Raw genomic sequence first — 21,362 nt, 5'->3', positions numbered from 1 at the left:
TGACGCACTCAACTGTGTCTCAACTTCTGGCTTTGCCAGAAAGTCCAAGTTCAGTGACTGGCTACCCATTCATTGTTATAGCAAAATAATAGACAGGCCCAGTGCAGTTGAGCTCTGTTTAGCTTTGAACATTTCACACCCAAATTCCAGGAGAGCCGTTTCTTACCTTGAAACATAAAACATTTTTTTATAGCAGATAAGGATGCAAGATAGAAAACCATTCACTAACAAACCATTCACTGACGCCTTACAGTTCCCATCAAATATTTTAATAGATCTCCTTTGTGTACTTGGAATATGATTTAAATTAACCATACATACTGTTACTTTTGTTTGTCCCGGGGTAATACAGAGAGGTCAGTTAACTGACCCAAAAAAACCCAAAAAAACAAACAAAAAAACACCTCTCATACGTTCAAAGAAAAGTGCTAGCAGAATGCCGTATTTAGTGCTGGTGCGATATCCATGCATGAAAGGTGGGTGTTGGCACAATATTTGAAGGACTTTTCCCAACCCATTATATTGCTAAAATAAACAATACAATCTTTAACAAGCCACATTCCATCCCTAGTCTTAAGTTTTTATCGAGATGGAAATTAAGGTGTGACTTTGTAGTACCAAAGTGGAAGCGCTACCATGAAAACGGAGCAACAGTACTCAGGAGAGTCTTTCAATAAGGGTCTACTAGACGGGAGTCCTGTTCACCACTGTCTTTACACAGCATGTCGAGTGACAGTTTAACACCAAAGCTCAATTCAATTCTAATTTGAGAAAGATAAATGATTAGCAGCCTTTACAACCAAAGTCTTCTCTGAAGATGGATTAAGGCGTCCATTGTTTGATGGGGGGGGGGTATTAGATAATGTTTACACTTAGCCATACCACAGTGAGTTAAGGCTTGAAGGTGATCGTTCCGTAAATGATAGCAGTAAAACATGAGCACACTTTACATTCATTTGTCAACAGTCTAAAATATAGAAGAAAAACACACCTCCAAAAATGCAAAACCCAAAAACATTTCTTGCAAATGGGCTTCGTAAAATGCTGAAATGTAGGTTGACACCACAGATTGTCGCTGTGTTTTTTTTAAATGAGAAAGAAAATGTGCATACTTACAACAAAAGTACAAGGACAAAAAATACAACAGAAAATAAACAAAACCTGGAGTGACAAGGGTTGCCTTGGGAACACAAATAAACAGATTATGCACAGAAATCATTATTTTGAGACATCCTCTCAAATATTTTGCTCGCCACACATGAAATAAATCATCATTGAAGAAAAGGTAAAAGTACAGATTATGTGTTTTTGAGCCTCAATATTACACAGTTGTGTGTCGCCCAGTGATGGATGAGAGGGTTTTTATTTTTTCCAAGCGGAATGTACAGCAACAGCGTTAAGTATCTGCTTTCGTACTGGATGTTGGCAAAGCCAGTTGATTATTTCCACCAGAAATATTATAAAGAACAGTTTGAGGAAAATGCAAGTGCTTAACGTCATCCTGTTGATTTTCTCCACAGCTGCAGAGGTGACAGCTGATAGCAGCATTAGTGCAAAATTTCACAACGGTAATTAACAGCTCAACTTGTTTTAGAAATTTGACTGTTTTCGAATGACTTCGGCTTTCACAAAGCTTAAAATATATATTTGATCTAATGCCAAACTGGTATGCTCTCTAGTGCTATTATTGCAATAGGCAAGCCGATAACTAGCAGTATTTAACATTACTTTTGTGGAGGGGGTTTGTAATATATTTTGTTGAAGTCACAGTGGTAGCAACATAGAGATGCTTGAAATTAATTTAAAGTCAATACAAGAGCCACCTGGTCAGTGACGTTATGCAAATACTCAAGACTGCTGCTAGCCTTTTAAAATTAATCAAAATGCTTGGGTCACCTCAGCTCTTAGGTAAATATGCCTTTAGGTTCCCCATGGTTAAATGTGAAACACTACCAGCAAATCACTTAAACCCTCGAAAGAAATGGAGGAAATTCTTTTCCACTTCTTTTTAACATAAATGTTCCTTAAATGGGCCGGGGGAACCCCACATTTTTACAAAAGAGCGTATTGGTCAGGCACTGAGCCAATCTGCCAGGGCCTAACCAGTTTAGCGAGATGTTTATGCAGTAAAGAGTATGGTCTCTCCCTGACATTTCAGGCCATTCCCAAATGAACAACATTCCCACTTCGTGCTGGGCATTCCCCAATATGCTTTGGACGGCCATGCATGGGCCAGCAGTCGCTGAACCAACAGCCCCTTCTTTTAGATCTTCAGAAGCTATATAAAGCCAGTTTCAAATTTTACATTTTAAATACGCAATTCTCAGAAGCAGAAAGTGTCAAAATAATTTCCTCCAAGCCATTACCAAGATTCAACTACATTTTGTCCAACAGTACCATTTGAGTTAAATCCATTTATTAACCAAAGAAAAGTCTGTTATGACACTGTAGGTCATTTAAAACAACCAGGCTTGATGGGAGGAGATGGTACATCTGAATTGTTCAAACCGGCATTGGTAGTTCTCAGTGGCATCAGCGCCAGTGTTCATCCAATCACGTGCACACAAAATGTGCTGCCAGGGCACCAGTGCCGGAGAGATCCGCGCTCATTTCAGGAGTTCCGCTCGCCTGACCACTTACCAGGTTCCCTTTTTCAAAAATCTCGAAGTCTTCCAAAACCGAGTGTGACATCATTAGACAATATAATTTCTTTAACATACAAATCTTTGTAATATAATTTGTTTTGGTGGCAAATGCTTCAAACCGATAAAAAAAAGAAAAGAAAAAAGAAAAAATAAACAGATTCAACACGCACAGTTCCAGTAAGCACTGATGAGAAAATGCTGTTAAATTTCTTTTTTTTTCTTTTTCCTTTTTTTTGTTTGTTTTTGTTTTGTTTTGTTTTTAAGTGTCGTAGGGCCACAACACTGGCTGCATTCTAAACAAACATCTACAACACAGTTAACAGCTAGCCTACAGAAGCTCAGTGCGAGTACAGTCAACACCAGACAGGTTGGGGGGAAAGCCTTTGGCTTGTGGGAACTTGCCCTGTTGAATCCGCTAGCGGGCGACGACGCAGCCCAGCGCATGCACTATGGCTGGGAGGACTGGAGGGGGGAAGTGTTCTGGGACGTGGACAGGACCATGGGCTGCACAGGTGGGGGGGGTGGGGGAGCGGGTTGAACCATTGACTGCGTGTTTGGGGAGGGGGGAGGCGTCGGGCGTTTGAATTTGTCGGGGCTGTTGCTTCTTCTCGGAGAGGGCCTCTGTGGAAAAACAGACGAAGGTAAAAACTCAGTAAAAACAAAAACAGAATCAAGTCATTACTGAGCCCCAACTGTTTCAAAGAGCAGGAAGGCAAACTTGCACAAAACAAGCTACCGAATACTGTCAAACATCAACCCAAACATTAGACCTTATTATCCCCTCTGATGGGCTGCAGGTGAGGCCATTTTGAATGATTAAAATATTTGTAGCAGGAGCAAGTGGCAGACACGATTCAGCAATAAGGCAGTTAAATATTTAAAACTCAAAAAAACATCCATCTCTGCTTTAATGACCGACTGAAAGCAGGAGCATTAGCAGGCCAACGGACACCTGGGCCAGAATGGCTTAAGGTCCATTAATGCATTACAGGAAACCTGACCCCACAAACTGAAGCCATCACCTGGATTGGCAACATTTTTCCTTTGATTTGTTATTAAATGCAACATTTTCTTTCCCCCACAAACATATTATTTTGAAGAAAAAGACAGTCTAGAGACACCCTACAATGTCCTCTGACACTGATACTGTAATAACTGGCTCTTTCGCATTCAGTGTGCAAGGTCTTGTGCATGTGTCATCACACTTGAATACTTGGTGGAATAGACACATCCGACCCCAGTGGAAAATAGCATATAGAGAATCAATTACAGAACGCAAATTGTAACAAAAATGCCATCTCGAAAAGGTATCAAATATGGCATTTTTTGATATGTAAAAAATAGTGATTGACACCAACGACCCCTCGAAGGTCAAACTGTTTCAAAGAGCAGGAAGGCAAACTTTCACAAAACAAGCTACCGAATACTGTCAACCATCAACCCAAACATTAGACCTTATTATCCCCTCTGATGGGCTGCAGGCGAGGCCATTTTGAATGATTAAAATATTTGTAGCAGGAGTAAGTGGCAGACACGATTCAGCAATAAGGCAGTTAAATATTTAAAACTCAAAAAAACATCCATCTCTGCTTTAATGACCGACTGAAAGCAGGAGCATTAGCAGGCCAACGGACACCTGGGCCAGAATGGCTTAAGGTCCATTAATGCATTACAGGAAACCTGACCCAACACACTGAAGCCATCACCTGGATTGGCAACATTTTTCCTTTGATTTGTTATTAAATGCAACATTTTCTTTCCCCTGTAATAACTGGCTCTTTCGCATTCAAGGTCTTGTGCATGTGTCATCACACTTGAATACTTGGTGGAATAGTCACATCCGGCCCCAGTGGAAAATAGCATATAGAGAATCAATTACAGAACGCAAATTGTAACAAAAATGCCATCTCGAAAAGGTATCAAATATGGCATTTTTTGATATGTAAAAAATAGTGATTGACACCAACGACAAACTGAATCCAGGCCTACAAATGGTACATCTCATTCATCGACGACACACTGACAATAGGTGAATTCGCCAAACGTACAGCACTCTGTCTCTAAAGGCTAGCGACAGACTGTTGTAGAAAACCGCAGGCCCTGAGACAGACTGGCAGACTGCATTTGTTGCAGACTCCTGTCATCTCTTTTTAAGGACAGCTATCAGCTTATTTATGTCAACATAGTTGACACGAGGGGGACCACTAGTTCAGAATGAGCCCGGTCCCGAGGTCTCGGCTTCTCGCTGTAGTTCAAACAGACCTCCACGCACACTAACCTGTGAGGTAATCGCGTTACTGACTGACCTGCCCTCGTATGCCCCACAGGTGAAATTAGGCCGTGTTTTCCCTGCCTCGCCATTTTGTTATCCAATAATAAAACGCTACACACCCATAAATACACATTTATAGTGAAACCAAATCCTCACCCATTACTGAGGCATTCATGATACTAAACTATGACCTTCTTAATGGTGTGGAATTTCAACTTGTCCAAAAGGGGTACAATGTTATGAGGGTGAATACCAAAACACGCACGCACACACGCAGATGGATTGCACAAATTATGAAAACACTGTGCTTAAATATAAAGGGTTCTTTTGGCATTTTTTGCTCAATTATGTAGGTATGAACTAATTCTGATAGGGAGGTGTAATGATTATTATTTCTTTAACAAAATGTCAAAAATAAATTGTTGCCAATTATTGCACTGATCTTCAAACTCAATTTATAAATGCAGTGTTTCTGTAATTTGATAACGATCGTAGAGAAGTCATTACACATTAGTACTGATCTCCGTAAGCACTGAAGCTCCACACTGCTGACAGCGGAGGTTAGGTCATGCGTGCGTGTGTGTGTGCGAGAGTGTGTGTGCGTGCGAGTGTGTGTGCGTGCGAGTGTGTGTGCGTGCGAGTGTGTGTGCGTGCGAGTGTGTGTGCGTGCGAGTGTGTGTGCGTGCGAGTGTGTGTGCGTGTACGCGTGTGTGTGTATGTGTGTGTGTGTGTGAGAGTGTGAGTGTGCAAGTGTGTGTGTGTGAGTATGTATGTGTGTGTGTGTGTGTGTGCGCGAGTATGAGTGTGTGCGTGTATGAGAGTGTGTGTGTGTGCGTGTGTGTGTGTGCGCGCGAGTATGAGTGTGTGTGTGTGTGTGTATGAGAGTGTGTGTGTGTGCGTGTGTGTGTGTGCGTGCGAGTGTGTGTGTGTGTGTGTGTGTGTGAGAGAGAGTGAGTGTGTATGAGTATGTATGTATGTGTGTGTGTGCGTGTGTCAGGGCTCTACACTTACTTTTATTTTTAGGGGCACATGTGCCCCTAAGTAAAAAAATTTAGGGGCGCAGTCAATAAATTTAGGGGCACAGTCAAAGTAACATTTTATTGTACTGTAATGTTGCACAATAATTTAACATTGAACACAAAAACCCATCCCGCACGCACACACACACACACACACTCGCTCACTCACTCACTCACATACATACATACATACATACATACATACATACATACATACATACATATCAACCAAGTTTTTTTTGTGAAGCAGAATTAGTGGACAGAATTTTGTGAATGGTATCTCTTCTTTTGCGATTAAATAGGCGTTGTTGAATTAGATTTTTAACTGTCGGCGCCAATCTTCATTTTGATGATGAATTTGTTTCTTGACTGCTGATTGAATTGGGCTTGCACTCGGCTGAGTTGTGTTAACGAACGCATCTCTGCAACGTAAGTGACGCTTGCTTTCGCTGTGTTTAACCACAGCATCTCGTTTGCAGTGTGGGTTGCCGCTAACGAACATGGTCGCGCCTGCTAGCTGACTACCAGCCTTTTTGCAATATTTACATGTCATTTCTTTTCTGTCCTTATCGTATTCGAGCCAGGAAAAAGCTTTTATCCATTCCTTATTAAATTTGTATTGACGACATGCCCTACCAACATCAGCGCTGGCCGAGCTCTCTCTGACTGACTCATCATCACCGGCATCGTCACTGCCAGACTCAAACCTCCGTTTCTTGGACAAGGAGGGCCCTGCACTCTCATCCTCCTTTTCCAACTCTGTATTCTGTCTCGCTATGCTTTTTTTCATTGTGAAAATCAGCTCATCCTAGGCGAGGCTACAGCTCTCTGTTTTGGCAGGACAGCGCTGCTACAGTAGTTGAATGATGCGCGAGCTGCGCGGGAACGTATTTTGGGACTTTTTGAGAGGTGAGGGTTTTTAAACCAGCATTATGATTGTGTGAAAATGCACAATTTCCCAAAGTGTATGTGCGTTGTTGAAGTACCGTTAATGTTTTAACGTAAAAAAAAAAGAATTAAAGAAAAATCCCACTCGCACGCGTGCGAGCAGTCATTTTGTTTCACTCGCACATGACAATTTCCACTCGCAAACGCGAGTGAAACGCTCACACTGTAGAGGCCCGTGTGTGCGTGCGTGCATGGTTAAACCCTCATTCAGCCGCAGCAGGACTCACCGCGACTCCGTGGGACGAGCCTACGTGCACGTGCAGGCCGGGGGTGTTGTAGTAGGACATGCCGGCTCTGGTCAGGGTCGCCGGGGGAGTGAACCCCACCGTGTGACTCGCGTACGACAGGCCTGGAGGAGGGAGACACAACCAATCAGACTATCCCTGTTTAACCCAAAACCCAATCAGACTATCCCCGTTTAACCCAAAACCCAATCAGACTGTCCCAGATTAACCCGAAACCCAATCGGACTGTCCCCTGCTTAAAAGAAAACCCAATCAGACTGTGCCCGCTTAACCCAAAACCCAATCAGAACACAACACAGTTCCGGGAGAAAATGAGTTTGCCGATTACTATTAAGCCTTAAGTACCCCATCCTCCTACCATGTTACCATGAAGGATTGGGTACATTCAGGAACGCTGGTGGCTGCCTGATGCTCATACGTACCGGGGGATATGGGCCTGCTGGAGCTGGGCGATGGTGTGTACGGTATGGGGCTGGACACGGTGCGGGGACGGAGTCCTTGTGCAGACATCTCATTAAAATACCTGTCAAACAAAGGTCAAAAGGTCAATTTGCTCACTTGAAATGAACCCATGAAGTAGGAATGGTTTTTCCCCTAAGTCAGTGTTTTAGAACTTTTTTCTGTTCATTACTATTCATTACTACTAATGGCAACAGTGTGAAAAGGTAAATGCGCAACAATTTAAAATGGCTGCCAACGGGCAAGACGCTGACAGAACAAGTTGCCAATCCTCCGGCTGTTGCAATGCACTTTAATCATTATACAAACATAACATTAAAAATAAATCTCAGATAAGCCACTAATCAGCAAGCTAGGATTGTTAGATCTGAGTCGTATCTGTTTGTATTAAAAAGGTGTTGGAGGCAAACTAAATGGAATGCTCATTTAAAAACATTCAACAGTATAGGTTTGCTGCAAACACAGTCAGCAGTTAAGAACAGTCTGGTCACATATTTGTCTCACAGGGTTAAGGGAAAGCTAGGCAGTGTCACAGAGAGCCTGGTTGTTGTGTTAGCGGTATTTTAAGGGAAAGCTAGGCAGTGTCACAGAGAGCCTGGTTGTTGTGTTAGCGGTGTTTTAAGGGAAAGCTAGGCAGGGTCACAGAGAGCCTGGTTGTTGTGTTAGCAGTGTTTTAAGGGAAAGCTAGGCAGAGTCACAGAGAGCCAGGTTGTTTTGTTAGCGGTGTTTTAAGGGAAAGCTAAGCAGAGTCACAGAGAGCCAGGTTGTTTTGTTAGCGGTGTTTTAAGGGAAAGCTAGGCAGAGTCACAGAGAGCCAGGTTGTTTTGTTAGCGGTGTTTTAAGGGAAAGCTAGGCAGAGTCACAGAGAGCCTGGTTGTTTTGTTAGCGGTGTTTTAAGGGAAAGCTAGGCAGTGTCGCAGAGAGCCAGGTTGTTTTGTTAGCGGTGTTTTTGGGGCTCTACCTCTCGTCGTCCATCTCCAGGCTGGACTCGCTCTCGGACAGCTGGCGGCAGAGCGCCTCCCTCCGCTCCATCTCCCTCTGCAGCTTCCTCTGCAGCCGGATGTTCTCCTCCCGCATGTGCCGCTCCTCCTCGATGTACTGCGCCCGCTTCTCCGTGTCTGAGGGGAGAGCACAGAGCCTGTGGGCAACACGCCTGATCTGGGCTGTTACTGTGGGCGACACGCCTTACAGGAGACGCGCTGATCTGGGCTGTTACTGTGGGCAACACGCCTTACAGGAGACGCGCTGATCTGGGCTGTTACTGTGGGCAACACGCCTTACAGGAGACGCACTGATCTGGGCTGTTACTGTGGGCAACACGCCTTACAGGAGACGTACTGATCGGGGCTGTTACTGTGGGCAACACGCCTTACAGGATACGCACTGATCTGGGCTGTTACTGTGGGCAACACGCCTTACAGGAGACGCGCTGCTTGGGGTAACATGCTTTCTGGGGTCCTGCTAATCTGGTGCTGCTAAACTGGGTAAAATGAAATATGAGGTCCTGCTGGTATGTTTCAAAAATATACTTGAGCAATACTGCCCTCTAGTGGCTAGAATCAATATCTCATCAGAAAAGTCTTAACACCTTTTCATCCATTGATTTCACCGTGGGTGTTGAATAAACTTGATTCCATTTAGTTTTGTTTTTTCTCAGGCAGTGTCCCTGGCCTACCGCGGGCCTGCGCAAAGTGGGGCGTTTGGGGCGTTTGGGGCGTTTGGGGCACTCACGCTGGAGCTCGGTGATGCGCAGGTTCTTCTTCAGCCTCTCCACCTCGTTCTTCAGGAAGCGGATGTGCCTCATCATGTTCTCTGGGGAGTCGATCTCCATGGAGATATCCCGTGGAGACGGAGGGGCTGACAGGGGCTGGTCCAGCTTCTCCTGTAGAATTCTGCATTCAACGGGCCAGACAAAATAAAATATCATCAAAACTGGACTTTGTATTATATTTTGGAGCAACATTCTCCCGACTCAAAACATACTAAACATTATAAAGATAAATGTATCTTTAGGAATTACCTTTCACTATCCTTTCTTAGAGTACCCCACATTCAAAAACAGACTTTATTTAGTGAATAGAACAGTATAAATTCATCTGAATACAAAAAATGTAATCTACACGTTTTTGACATATGACAAACTGCTGCATAACTGGCCTCAATGGGGTAGTACTAGCTCACACCAAGATAACTAATTTGGACATACAATTAAAATACTGCACAGACATTACATTAAAACTTTGACGTATCGTCAAACTGGATTAAATTAAAGGAGGGTGTCGGATAATTCGGGAGGCGCTATAGCTGCAATTATTAAAACCTGACCTTTTCTCTGCCTCCAGTTTGTCCATTCTCTTCCATAGGCGATTCACTAGTGCTTCTTGTTCTTGCTCCAATGTGTTTTCAAGGTCGATTTTCTCACGCCTCAGCTAGAAAAACACAACACAGAGAGGAAAGCCATTCTCAGTCAAATAAAACCACAATCTCCTGAGCCACAGGCTGCTCGTTTTAGGAGGCCTTGGGATAGCGGCTTGGGAAAAGTTGCCCAGGAGGGTAAACACGGATGGCCTTTCCCCGAGTTTGACCTTTGTCTGGAACGGCTATTGCTGACATTCTCAGTTCTGAGTAGCTGCCCCTGTGCACTCCAAATGCCAGACAGAGGCCCCACCTGTACGCTCCACCAACCAGACCCAAACCATGTGACAGTACTCAATTGGAGTCATGTGATCACCGGCCCACCATGAGATATCTGCTCCAGCGTGAGCTGCTTGGAGATGGTATAGACCGAGGTCAGGGGGCTCTACCGGCTCCAGCGTGAGCTGCTTGGAGATGGTATAGACCGAGGTCAGGGGGCTCTACCTGCTCCAGCGTGAGCTGCTTGGAGATGGTATTGACCGAGGTCAGGGGGCTCTACCTGCTCCAGCGTGAGCTGCTTGGAGATGGTATAGACCGAGGTCAGGGGGCTCTACCTGCTCCAGCGTGAGCTGCTTGGAGATGGTATAGACCGAGGTCAGGGGGCTCTACCGGCTCCAGCGTGAGCTGCTTGGAGATGGTATAGACCGAGGTCAGGGGGCTCTACCTGCTCCAGCGTGAGCTGCTTGGAGATGGTATAGACCGAGGTCAGGGGGCTCTACCTGCTCCAGCGTGAGCTGCTTGGAGATGGTGTCGTTCTCCAGCTTCTTGATCTTCTTCATCAGCTTGTTGACCTGGAACTCCTGCTCCTGCTCCAAGTGCTGCTCCAGCTCTGCCTTCTCATGCTGCAGCTGGGAGGGAGAGGCCAGGTGCACACACACACACACACACACACACACACACACACACACACACACACAATAATTAGTTAATAATTACACTCTCAAAGGCATTACCTGCAGGCTGCATTGGGAACATTTAGCATGCGTTTGATATTTTCACCATCATATCAGCAAAAACATTATCAGAGCAACTGGACTGGACTCTGCGCTTCCTTCAGGGGAAGGTAGCATTGCACAGTAAAATGTTCAGCGACAATTCAACTCTCACAGTGTGTGCACACGAGTACAACAGGGAACAAATGCACACCGTAAGAATTGAACTAACACCAACATTTTACCGTGTGATCAGTCAAGTGGACAGGCCACAGAGAATACTCAGCACACCGTTCGGGTCTTACACATGATCACTCAACAGTCAGTACTATCCTGTAGGCACCAAGTACTGAGAGATGACCATACTCCCACAGACTGCACGTTCATTTCAGTATTCAAAACAAGAAAGAGCTCCAGGCATCAACGGAAGCGTGTTTATCACAAAATACAGCCAGGAAAAAATACGCCTCCAAGCCCAAACCTGAATGCAGTCCTTTGTCAACTTGATTCACTTGCTTTGGAAATTTGAGTATAAACTTTAACTATGCTTGAGGAAAGTGCGAATGCAAATACTTCTATTTCACATGGGTGTCGAGCTCTGGGGCTTATGGAAATATGTGCAAAGTCAATTCAGGTCCGCCATTTTGTGTAAATCAAGTGACAAAAAACAGCAATTCATACCATTCTCTTTAGACGCCATGTCAGAAGGAAGTCGTGACTCACCACGAGTCAAAATTGTACATTTTAAGACTCCATTCAGAACAAATTCCCTGGTTTTATTCAATTCAGGCGCATAAATAACACGCACGTCCTGAAGTAGAAAAGAGCCTTCATTAGGGCTCAAAGTTTCCAACTCCCAGGCCAGGTGTATGTAACTGTAAAGATCATTCACATCAGAATGATATGACCCATTTCAAAGGGCTTGACAACCTCGGGCAAATTTCTAGTTAATAATCGACTGAAAGCATATTGGTATTTCATAGAGGCTGTCATTTCCTGTTAATAGTCATCCAAGCACAGTGGTGAAGATATAGCAATCCTTATTCAACCTGGAACACAAACACTCCACTCATATCCCTCCTACTCGCCGCCTTACCCAACACTCCACGTAAAAACACGCCGCCGGCTGCTATCCAGTGACACTTACTTGCATAAGTTTTCGGGAGAGTTCATTAGTGAGGAACTCCTCTTCCTTTTCATAATTGACAGCGAGGGTCTCCTTCTCTTTCTGCAGGGCCTGGATCTTCTTGAACAGGGTGTTGCTGATGAACTCCTCCTCTTGCTCTGCCCTGGCTTGCTGCAAATCAAAGTCAAAATGTCAGAGTGGCATGACATGCCAACGGCCTCCATTACAACGTCGGTCTACGTTTTCTACAGAGCGCGTTACATCATCGAAATGTAGCTCCGCTCAAACCAACCCCTTATGCAATGACGCCTGACGTTACTTAAATGTATCACTTACAGTTTATGCAATCGCGGCATCAGCTTCCTTCTAAACATCTTCTTGTTTTCCTTGAATCATCAAGTCAGATGGGTTCTGATTTGATATTGTTTCTCACGCACCCCAACAGAAGGCATCTTGGCCAGTTGAATTCAAGAATGAAGCCAAAAGCCCGTTTCTCAGACTGCGATTGTTTCTTAAAGACTGCATTCTCTCAGATTGGGCGCAGTCACTGTTGTCATGCATTTGAAGTGGTTGTTAGACAACAGGCTAAAGACGTGTGCCTTCTTATTTCAAATGCATGAAAAAGAAAATCGACACTGATTAATGCAAGTCATTTATAAACAGGAGCTGTTTGACAAGGCAACCGGGGACGCTCATTTTGACTTTACTTCTGACTGGCAGCCGACTAAACGATCGCTCCACAAAACGGTTAAAATTTAAATGTCATGTAAATTTCACAATACATAATATAGTCTACAAATGACCACCAATGGTCCAAGAACTTTCTGGATCTAGAAAGTAACTAAAAATACCAGCTGAAAAAATTAATAAAAAATAATGGTACTGGTTTCTATATTCATAAAATGGCCATCCCCTCCTCAGGGAGGGTGACAACGGACAGGTCAACCTATTCGTTATGAACAACATGACAACTTTTTCATCACACTACTGTGCAGGGAGGTGAGTAGACAATGAACAACATGATTTAATTAATTGGTATATTTAACAGTTTAAATGTTTATGTAACATTTCTGTAAATGTGTCAGAGTGAGCCAGGAAAGTGTTTAATAAAACTCCCTTCGCTGCATACGCAACTGCAGTGTAGGCCATATGATCCAAACAAATATGGAAGTTCCCCTGAAGGTCAAAGGCTAAATAAATGTATTTCTGTGTTAGCCAATTGGCAAGCACAGAAAAGTACTGGCTCCCAAATGACTTTCTGTGCAGTGCAATGCAGGGCAAGGAACTTCCATTGGCCTTTCCACTGCCTTAAAGACCTTTCAGCAGACTGGACACTTCAGTGATACAGTATCCCATGTTGAGAGAAGACCAGTATCAAACGGTGAATGGGGGTTCACATAAGCCATTGTTATATTACACAAGTGCATTTGCAGATACTTTACATTCTGCCAATGACAGCCAGACACAATCATACTTCCATTCACCATGAACGTCTATACAAATTCCAGTAACAGAACCCAATCCAATTCACACTGTGCAACCCATCAACGGCCCAGCACTTACAGGCTGCCATAAGGTGGCTCCAAATAGGGGTCTTGGCACAGGCAGGGTTTGGGGGGTGAACACACTCACATAATACCATCTGCTGATATTGAACTGCATCAGTAAAGGCATGCAGTTTGCCTTTGGTTCTGCAAAACATTTGTCATTTGCTTTCACCTTCACCGCATGCAAAGCTATGCAACAAGAAGGTAAATAGTGATCACAAGTGTACAGTGCAATGCATACAGATGTGGAATTGTCTCTGTGGTTCAGGGCAAGTGTTAAACATTCAGTTTCATCAATGCATATAAAAGTACAGATGTTTAAAAAGGGCACAAAAAGATTAACTTGATCCATGTTTTTCATGAATCATTTTGGATTAGGTACAAAAGGAAGGATTATTGTGGGACTGAAAGTAAAACCAATTTTGAGAAAAGCATTTGAAAAACGGTTAAGTACTAAGAGTGTGGTGTTTAGTAAAAGTGTGAAGTGGGCCTGCTTTTAGAAGACTGCATGTTAAACATGCCTACTGTATATTGCAGTAATTCAGTTTTAAGAAAATACCGCAGGCAGGCACATCCTCAGTCAGCAAAATCACTCCACAAAAGCAGCAGTGTCTGCCAACAAAGAATTACGATCAGCTGACAGGGACGGAAGGGTCGTGCATGTTTTGCAGAACACAGGGGGTACAGCAAACTCGCTTGATACGTCATATAACGTCATAAACGTCTATAGAAAAGTATCCCCAGACAGACACCTCCAGAAAGCTGCAAAATTCATTCAGTGTCCAATTTTGTTTCAGGGTCGGTTGACTCACGAAAGACATGGCATTTCTGCGTCATTGTCTGCGTCAGATCAATGAGTGTTCCATGAAGATCATATACAACATGTCATACCTCCATCTGACCTAACCGTAACACCTAGCTAGCAAGCTGTAAATTACTATTTCCGAATTGGGGAGGGGGGTCGCTTATCTTGGATGCATTACAATATACATTTTATTGCACAGCATTAGGTTATCGTAAACACACCAAATGTCATTATATTGAATGCCAAAGATACCCATGCAACACCGAATCCTTAGCTAAGATTGCTAAATTCGCTAGCTAGGCAAGTACCAGCAAGACAGGAGAGAGAAGTTGGAGATGTTTCTCTGTCAGTACACAAGTCAGTGCAGACCAGTAACATTTTGCGGATTAGCTGGATCACCTCAGAATTACACAAACGCCGTGGAACAGCGAATGACAAATATCTTGGGACCCTAACTTCCCAGGAAGAATTGTACTGCCAGCTAAATGCTAACGCTATATTCATTGCGACTGTGGCCAGCTATGGGAAAGAAGATGTCAAGCCAGTGACTGAAAAGATTTGAGAAAAGACGTAGGCTATGCCATTAAAAATGACAAACAAGTTAGCCAACATTGGCTACTATACAAGGTGTGCCAACCCGTAAACTAGACGCGTTTTTCACTCGGCATGATTTTGGACCACCATGCTTCACCGATCTGGCAGGACTTGCCAAGCTGCTAGCTTGCTTTGCATGAACAAGGCCCAAGCAACATTAGCTAACCAACTAGCAAGACAGCTAACTTAATGGTCATTATGCTAGAAATTCCTTATCTAGATAGATAGCTAGTATTTTACTGCATTTAGCTCAGAATTCCTATACTGACATATTGTTTTGACTGGTCTTTTGAATAATGTAGCTAGCCAACAAGCTAAGTAATGTTAGCAATGCTACGACCACCGACAAACATTTCGCTGGAACGATAGCGCCAGCTATGTATTTTGCAGACTATATTTCGCTTTGGTAGCCAGACAGCAAGTCAACCAGCGAGTTGCATAATGAAAATAACACATAGTTATATATTAAAGTCATCGATAAACTGTTAGCTAACGTTAAGTAAGTGTTCTGGACCCACATGACACAGCCTACCAATGCTAGCTAACGTTAAGCAGGTAGTAGGCTACTCACGATGGTGACGCTAGCTTTACGCAGATCCCGGTTCTCCTCCTGCAGTGCTTTGCACTTCAGTTTGAACGTTTCTAGCTCGATTTTAAGCACTTTGTTCTCTTGCTGCAGCGAGGCTAGTCGGTTCGTTAACTCCTCCAGTCGAAACGGGGAAATGACTATGCCTGGCTTGCTAGAATTTGAAGAAGGCGTAGTCGACTGCGGGGCGGTCGTGGTGCTCCCCGCTCCATCAGTATCACTTTCGCTCGCACTGTCCGCCATCATTGAACACTTGAGGGCCAGCTATGATTTGGGCTGTGGTGAGAGAAACGTGGAATGTCACACGGAGCGACCCCTCTTGCTAATCATTTCAAGGAACACTCCCACTAAAGAAGCAGCGCCATCATGTGCCAGAAAAGGAAATTGGGTTTCGCAAGTTACTAAAGGCAAGAAAAATGCCTACACAGCGCAGGCTCCTGAAAGAGCCATCTAAGTACTATTATAAAACTTAGAAATTTTGGAAAGTGTTGGAAAACGATATGCAGCTAACGTAAAGACATGAACATGAATACATCAACGAATACATATACCGTAATACATATTGTATAATACAGTGCATCTGCTGTCACTTGTACACCTAAGATTGTGTGGGTGTTGTCTAATCTGTATTGAGAATGCTCCGATAAAATAGATGCATTGTTACAAACTGCATATTATGCATGTTTTCATTTGTTGCCGTTTTTCCTTTGCTTGTGCATAACCTAAAGCACTGATTAGACAGCATTATTAATGATGACTAATTATTCGTATTAATGATTATTGAGCCTTGTACGATACATTAATATAGGAGCATACATATTTCATGTTGAAATGTACCAACTAGGGCACATTTCTCTTCAGAGTGTCCTCTGTTCTCCAGGGCTAAATTATGCAAAAGCGGAAAACGCTTGTTGAAAACATGCCTAATACATTGGTGTAATATGTGCTTTAAATAAATGTTTGTGCGGTACTGTAACTATTAGCATACCACTGGGGGAAAAGGGATGTAAACCAGGTGCAAACAGACAGCAGACCTTCACGAATGTAATGTTACACCATACTGTTGTTTTACACAACATCAATGCCATTTTCTATCAAAGACTGCTGGGCACCCAACTGCTTTTCTGAAAAGGACATGTTTCACTTCCTCTAAATGGCTGAAATATTTCTGAACATTTCTTGTGCATGCATTTCAGACATGCATACGTGTTCAATATTATCTATTTTTTCTACAGGAGTGGTTTGAGATCTAAGAAGCAGAAGTCTAAAACAATAGAAAATAAAGTTACCTTTTGCTACACCTTTCCTTTCCTGAACACAAAGTCTCCGGTTTTTCATTGCACTGGTTCTTTTAAGGTCTTGTTCTTTGTCAGAAGCATTGGGGGAAAGTTTATTTATTAAAACTATTTTGGATTTTATTTTTTTTCACATTAGGATCAATGAGTAAAACAATGTGATTATGCTGTTGGGGATTTTATGGGAAAAGTAGGAGCAATTACAATGGATACCAAGGGTGATGTTTACGCCACAATGTGCTACACTGTTTAATGCAACTCAAGATACAGCAGAAAATGGGAATCCTGCTGTAATTCTGCCATTATCATTCACGTGTACTCAACCTACGACACAACCACTTCATAAATCAAAAGTACAGTTCCCATGAAAGTCTTGGTTTTAGTATAATCCACACAATTTCAAAAGGTAAGTGGCTTATTTTTAAGCTTAAGGAAACATTAAAATAGGATTGAAACCTTTGAAAAGAAAACAAATACAGAAACCAGGTTTGCAAAAGCAACGCTGTTTAATATTTTATTCAATTTAAGCAAGCTTCTAGCTTTTTTTCAGAAAATGTAGCAAATATCTTTCAATGACTCCGATGCTATTTCTCATTTCAATGGCTCCACTGTAAGATTTGTACATCATAAATTTGCTTGAATAACACAGATTCAACAAAACTGTTAAATTACAGCGTTTCACCATTCTAAAGACTCCTTCAGTTTCTACTTTACATGTTTAGAGGATGGAACACAGCATCCTACAGGAACTTCAATTAGTCTATAAATGAAGTAATCCATATCTTCATTTCTACTGCAATATCATTACGGTTTCATCATTCTTTTTAAATGAAGTATTGAGGAGAATCTAATGCAATGAACCACAGTTTTGTGAACTATTAACAAGCTATCAAAAGAGTGCTAGATACTGCATAAAAAGATCAAGTCTAAAAAGAACACACAATCTGAGTTCAAACACAATTTATTTTATGCTTAAATAATCATTTTGATCATCCAGTGTTTGTTGTTTTCTCATACATATGTTATTAGAACTATCAATGAATGCGTTTGGTTGTTCTCATATGAACAGATTCGACTAAAGAAAAAGTTTCACCAAAACCCAAATAAAATGCCCTTTAATACACTGCTAGATAAATTACAAATGATTGGCTTACAGGTACCTCTACATCTTATGGCCAATACACGATACACTTATAATTGTACAGCGCGCCAGTCTTCTAGCATATACATTCAGATTGCTTCTCTTGAACTCCTCGAACCTGTGTTTGCAGAAGCTGACCTTCAGTTCAGCATTAGCAAGCGGTAAACCATCAGAAAATAATGAAGTGTACCCACTCTGTTCCCCCTTCAAGGAAGATATATTAAAGATAATTCTTCAGATAACTGTCAAGTGTTACAATTACCTGGGCTGTGTGTGGTACACAAGGGAAGAGTTTATTTCTTGTTTTTAATACAATGTCTGCAAACTTACAAAATCTGTAATTAAAATATGGTGAATCGCATGCTTCAAAATATTAGTGCTCTGACTGAATGCTTTCACAGAACTAGATATTCTCCTTTTGAGAATTATTGAAACTTGCTCTGTTAAAATCAAGCTAGCTTTTTAATTTACAAATGTTTAACCTGCTAATCATTATACAAGGACAAGTGAGGTTATACTCAATTTCTGTAAAAGTGGAACAATTTCAATAACGTTTAAGTTTGGTGCACTTCACAGTGCCTTAATATTTGTCAGCTACGTATTTTAGAATTTATACAATGTCTTCTATGTACAGCAAAATCACTCATCATTTTGTTTAAAAAGAAACAGCATTTTACACCCTGACATTATGGGTCCAAGAGAAATGTAAGGCGAGTACAGACAGTGATTTAAAAGTTGTACTGTCTCCCCCATTCAAATGAGCCGTTGTGCCGTCTTTGGTCACAATAAATGTTTTCTGTCTCTGTTGTTCTCGAGTCTCTGTGTTTCCGCTGATGATCCACAGCGGAAAGAATGGCTCTTGTCACCATGCCATGTCGTGGTCGTTTGTTGTAATTCTCCTTGTCACTGGCAAACGTGAGTATTCATGCTCATGCTAAATAATAAAGTCTCCTTGCAGGGGAAAAGAAACACCATGCGTTAATGTGGAAGCTGCAGACTGGCACTTCAGTTGGGCGATTTCCTCTTTCCAGTCATCTTGCCCTCGGAAGCTGAATGAAAACAGAAATAGGATTCTGCCATAACTAGAGCATCACAATCTGTTGTTCATTCAAAAGACAGATATTATTTTCTTGGTATTGCATATAATTGACCTCAAAGCTTGATGAATGCATCTTTAAGGTTCAGCAGTACCCCCAGTACAAAGGGTGCTGCTTTTATACCACCATACAAAATAGTATGTTGTATATTCTTTAAATCTCTTCTTTAGTCATAAATGTATATGAAATCAGCAAAATTGGTATTATACACAGATCATTTTTAATAAAAAACCCCAGAAATAATCACATATCCATTCTGCACAATTACATTCCAAATGTGTTGATATGCATTGTCTGCTGTATATGAAGAGATTACAGTAAATAAATGATTAAGTGGTACAGTATGTGGTGAAAATTCCCTAGCACAAGGGTCGCAGAAAAACTGACAAAGCAGCCCTAAAATTCACAAGGCTCACTGACTGCATGGCCACACGTCTACGATTTTCCATTTTTAATTCATTTCCATTATTAAAGCATGTCATTCTGCTGCATCAACTCTCAGTCTTTTTCATGTATCCAGATACAGTAAAACCAGTCCAGATAAAAGTTCCACATTTAAGGGAAGGGAAACCTGGCCACAGGCACACAGTATTAATAAATCTATCTCACCACTCCAAATAAGGCCTCACAGGTCAGCCAGTGACAGTGTGCCGTCATGGTAACGCTATACTGTCACTCACATAAGCATTGGCTGAGCTGCTCGGTAAGGGAGTACAGGCAGAAAGAGTGGTCAGCTCATCTTGCTTTGGTATGTTGGCTACAGCAGCGTCTGCAGGAGAGTCTCAGCGATGCTTGAATGCATGGGGCCATATTCATAAAACCACTAAGAGTAGGAGCGCTGATATACATAGGATCAGTTTTCCCTGGTGAACAGCCTTACCCAGAAGTGGGCAATTCTGGTCCTAGAAGGCCAGTGCGTGGGTTTTTTGTTTCTTCCAATTACCCTGGCTAAATTAGCTAATTGGCTATACATACCCACACTGGTACACTTGTACATTAGATCACAGTCTTAAGGCTGTCATTCATGTGCTTATCAAATCATGTTGCTAAAATGGCAGACGGTGTAAATGTTTGGCCTAGTTATGTAATTAAAACCAGAAGCTGGATTGAAAACCAGAAATGGATACAGCCCTCCTTGCCTACCTCTGACCTTTAAACAATCCAGACAGAACTGATCTCAGATCAGCCCTCCCACTTTAAAATCCTCTGTGAAAGCAGAATGTATCCACCACAATTAGCTTCAGTGTGGGCGCAGAGCTGTTAAAGCTGTTAAACACTAAGCTAGTCCTGACCCTTAGTTAGACACCATCACAAGAGCAGCTGGAAAGGGTAGTTACATTTGTGAGACTGGTTTCTGATGTAAAAAAATAAAAGAAAAAAAATAACCTCAATAATCTTATAACCATAAGGTTATTAACTAATGTCTGATCTAATGGTTAACATGCTTTTGGGGTTGATCCCGTGTACGTACCAGGGGAAACAGAGTAACTGTTATGAGTGGATCTTCTTGTCTCCATTCCTCCCTTCCCTCTTTTTCTGATGGGATCCCTCTCCATGCTGTAACACAGTGAAAGATGGACAGCCACTCAGAGACTGCACTGGCTGTAGCCTGAGGTATGTCCACAGCCAATCAGAGGCTGCACTGGTTACTGGCTGCAGCCTGAGATGTGTACAGCCAATCAGAGATGGCACTGGCTACAGCCCGAGATGTGTACAGCCAAGAACGAAACAGGCACCCAAGAAATCAAGGACGGACTGAAAAATGTGTGTTTAAAACAAACAAACAAACAAAAAAAACATTGATACAGTACACATTTGACTTGATTAGTCTTTTTAGTCACACACAACATCAGTGAAGGTCACAGATCCAAACAGAACACCATGTCTCAACCACACAGAGGACAGACTATGAGCCTATCAAACATTACAAATACATACACATACATTTTTAAATACATGCTCATTACTCAACCTGCCAAAAGATTATTTTAATAATTTTGCACCCAATGTGGGGATGTACATATTGCCTTTGCAGAGCTGCAGAGTGTGCTGGTTTTTAGTTTAACTCAGCACTGAATTGCTCGATTAAAGCAGTCGATAATTTACAGCATCTGTTTTATCTATTTATTTTGTGGGTCCTAACCGGTTGCTTACTGCTTTCATATGGTGAAAACAAAAAATAGTGAAGCTGCAGTTCTCCAAGGACACAAGCGAAAACCATTGCATTACTGTATAT

The 21,362-nt window shown here is 42.3% G+C and overlaps 2 protein-coding genes across 15 annotated transcripts in view; both read right to left on the bottom strand.

Annotated features, from left to right (window-relative positions):
* Nucleotides 1-253: 253 nt before the first annotated feature.
* On the bottom strand, nt 254-15,927 carry LOC133118276 (coiled-coil domain-containing protein 6-like). The gene is made up of 9 exons (XM_061228134.1): nt 15,579-15,927; nt 12,083-12,232; nt 10,723-10,851; nt 9,914-10,017; nt 9,320-9,480; nt 8,550-8,706; nt 7,552-7,652; nt 7,112-7,233; nt 254-3,266 (listed from the first exon to the last, which is right to left on the bottom strand). The coding sequence occupies exons 1-9, from the start codon at nt 15,837-15,839 to the stop codon at nt 3,093-3,095; spliced, it is 1,359 nt and encodes a 452-aa protein (XP_061084118.1). The 5' UTR covers nt 15,840-15,927; the 3' UTR covers nt 254-3,092.
* Nucleotides 15,928-17,375: 1,448 nt separating this feature from the next.
* Nucleotides 17,376-21,362, bottom strand: part of LOC133117972 (ankyrin-3-like) — a 135,484-nt gene continuing 131,497 nt past the window's right edge. For all 14 annotated transcript variants that reach the window (XM_061227538.1, XM_061227543.1, XM_061227540.1 and 11 more), the window contains 2 exons: nt 20,598-20,683; nt 17,376-19,078 (listed from right to left, as the gene is read on the bottom strand). In XM_061227538.1, coding sequence (XP_061083522.1) covers nt 20,618-20,683 — 66 coding nt within the window. In that variant the 3' untranslated portion in view covers nt 17,376-19,078; nt 20,598-20,617. The remainder of the gene's footprint in view (nt 19,079-20,597; nt 20,684-21,362) is intronic.

This window comes from Conger conger, chromosome 18 (assembly GCF_963514075.1).
Source record: "Conger conger chromosome 18, fConCon1.1, whole genome shotgun sequence".
Classification (NCBI taxonomy): Eukaryota; Metazoa; Chordata; class Actinopteri; order Anguilliformes; family Congridae; genus Conger; species Conger conger.
The sequence above is the reverse complement of the archived record's forward strand: the minus strand, read 5'-3'. Positions and strand labels throughout refer to the sequence as shown.

Bases quoted from the DNA above. Each gene is read 5' to 3' on its own strand.
- LOC133118276 (XM_061228134.1), bottom strand. From the start codon at position 15,839: ATGATGGCGGACAGTGCGAGCGAAAGTGATACTGATGGAGCGGGGAGC. The intron at 8,707-9,319 runs GTGAGTGCCCCA...CTCTCCCCTCAG, and splicing joins GCGCATCACCGAGCTCCAGC to ACACGGAGAAGCGGGCGCAG. The intron at 3,267-7,111 runs GTGAGTCCTGCT...GTTTTTCCACAG, and splicing joins GCTCGTCCCACGGAGTCGCG to AGGCCCTCTCCGAGAAGAAG.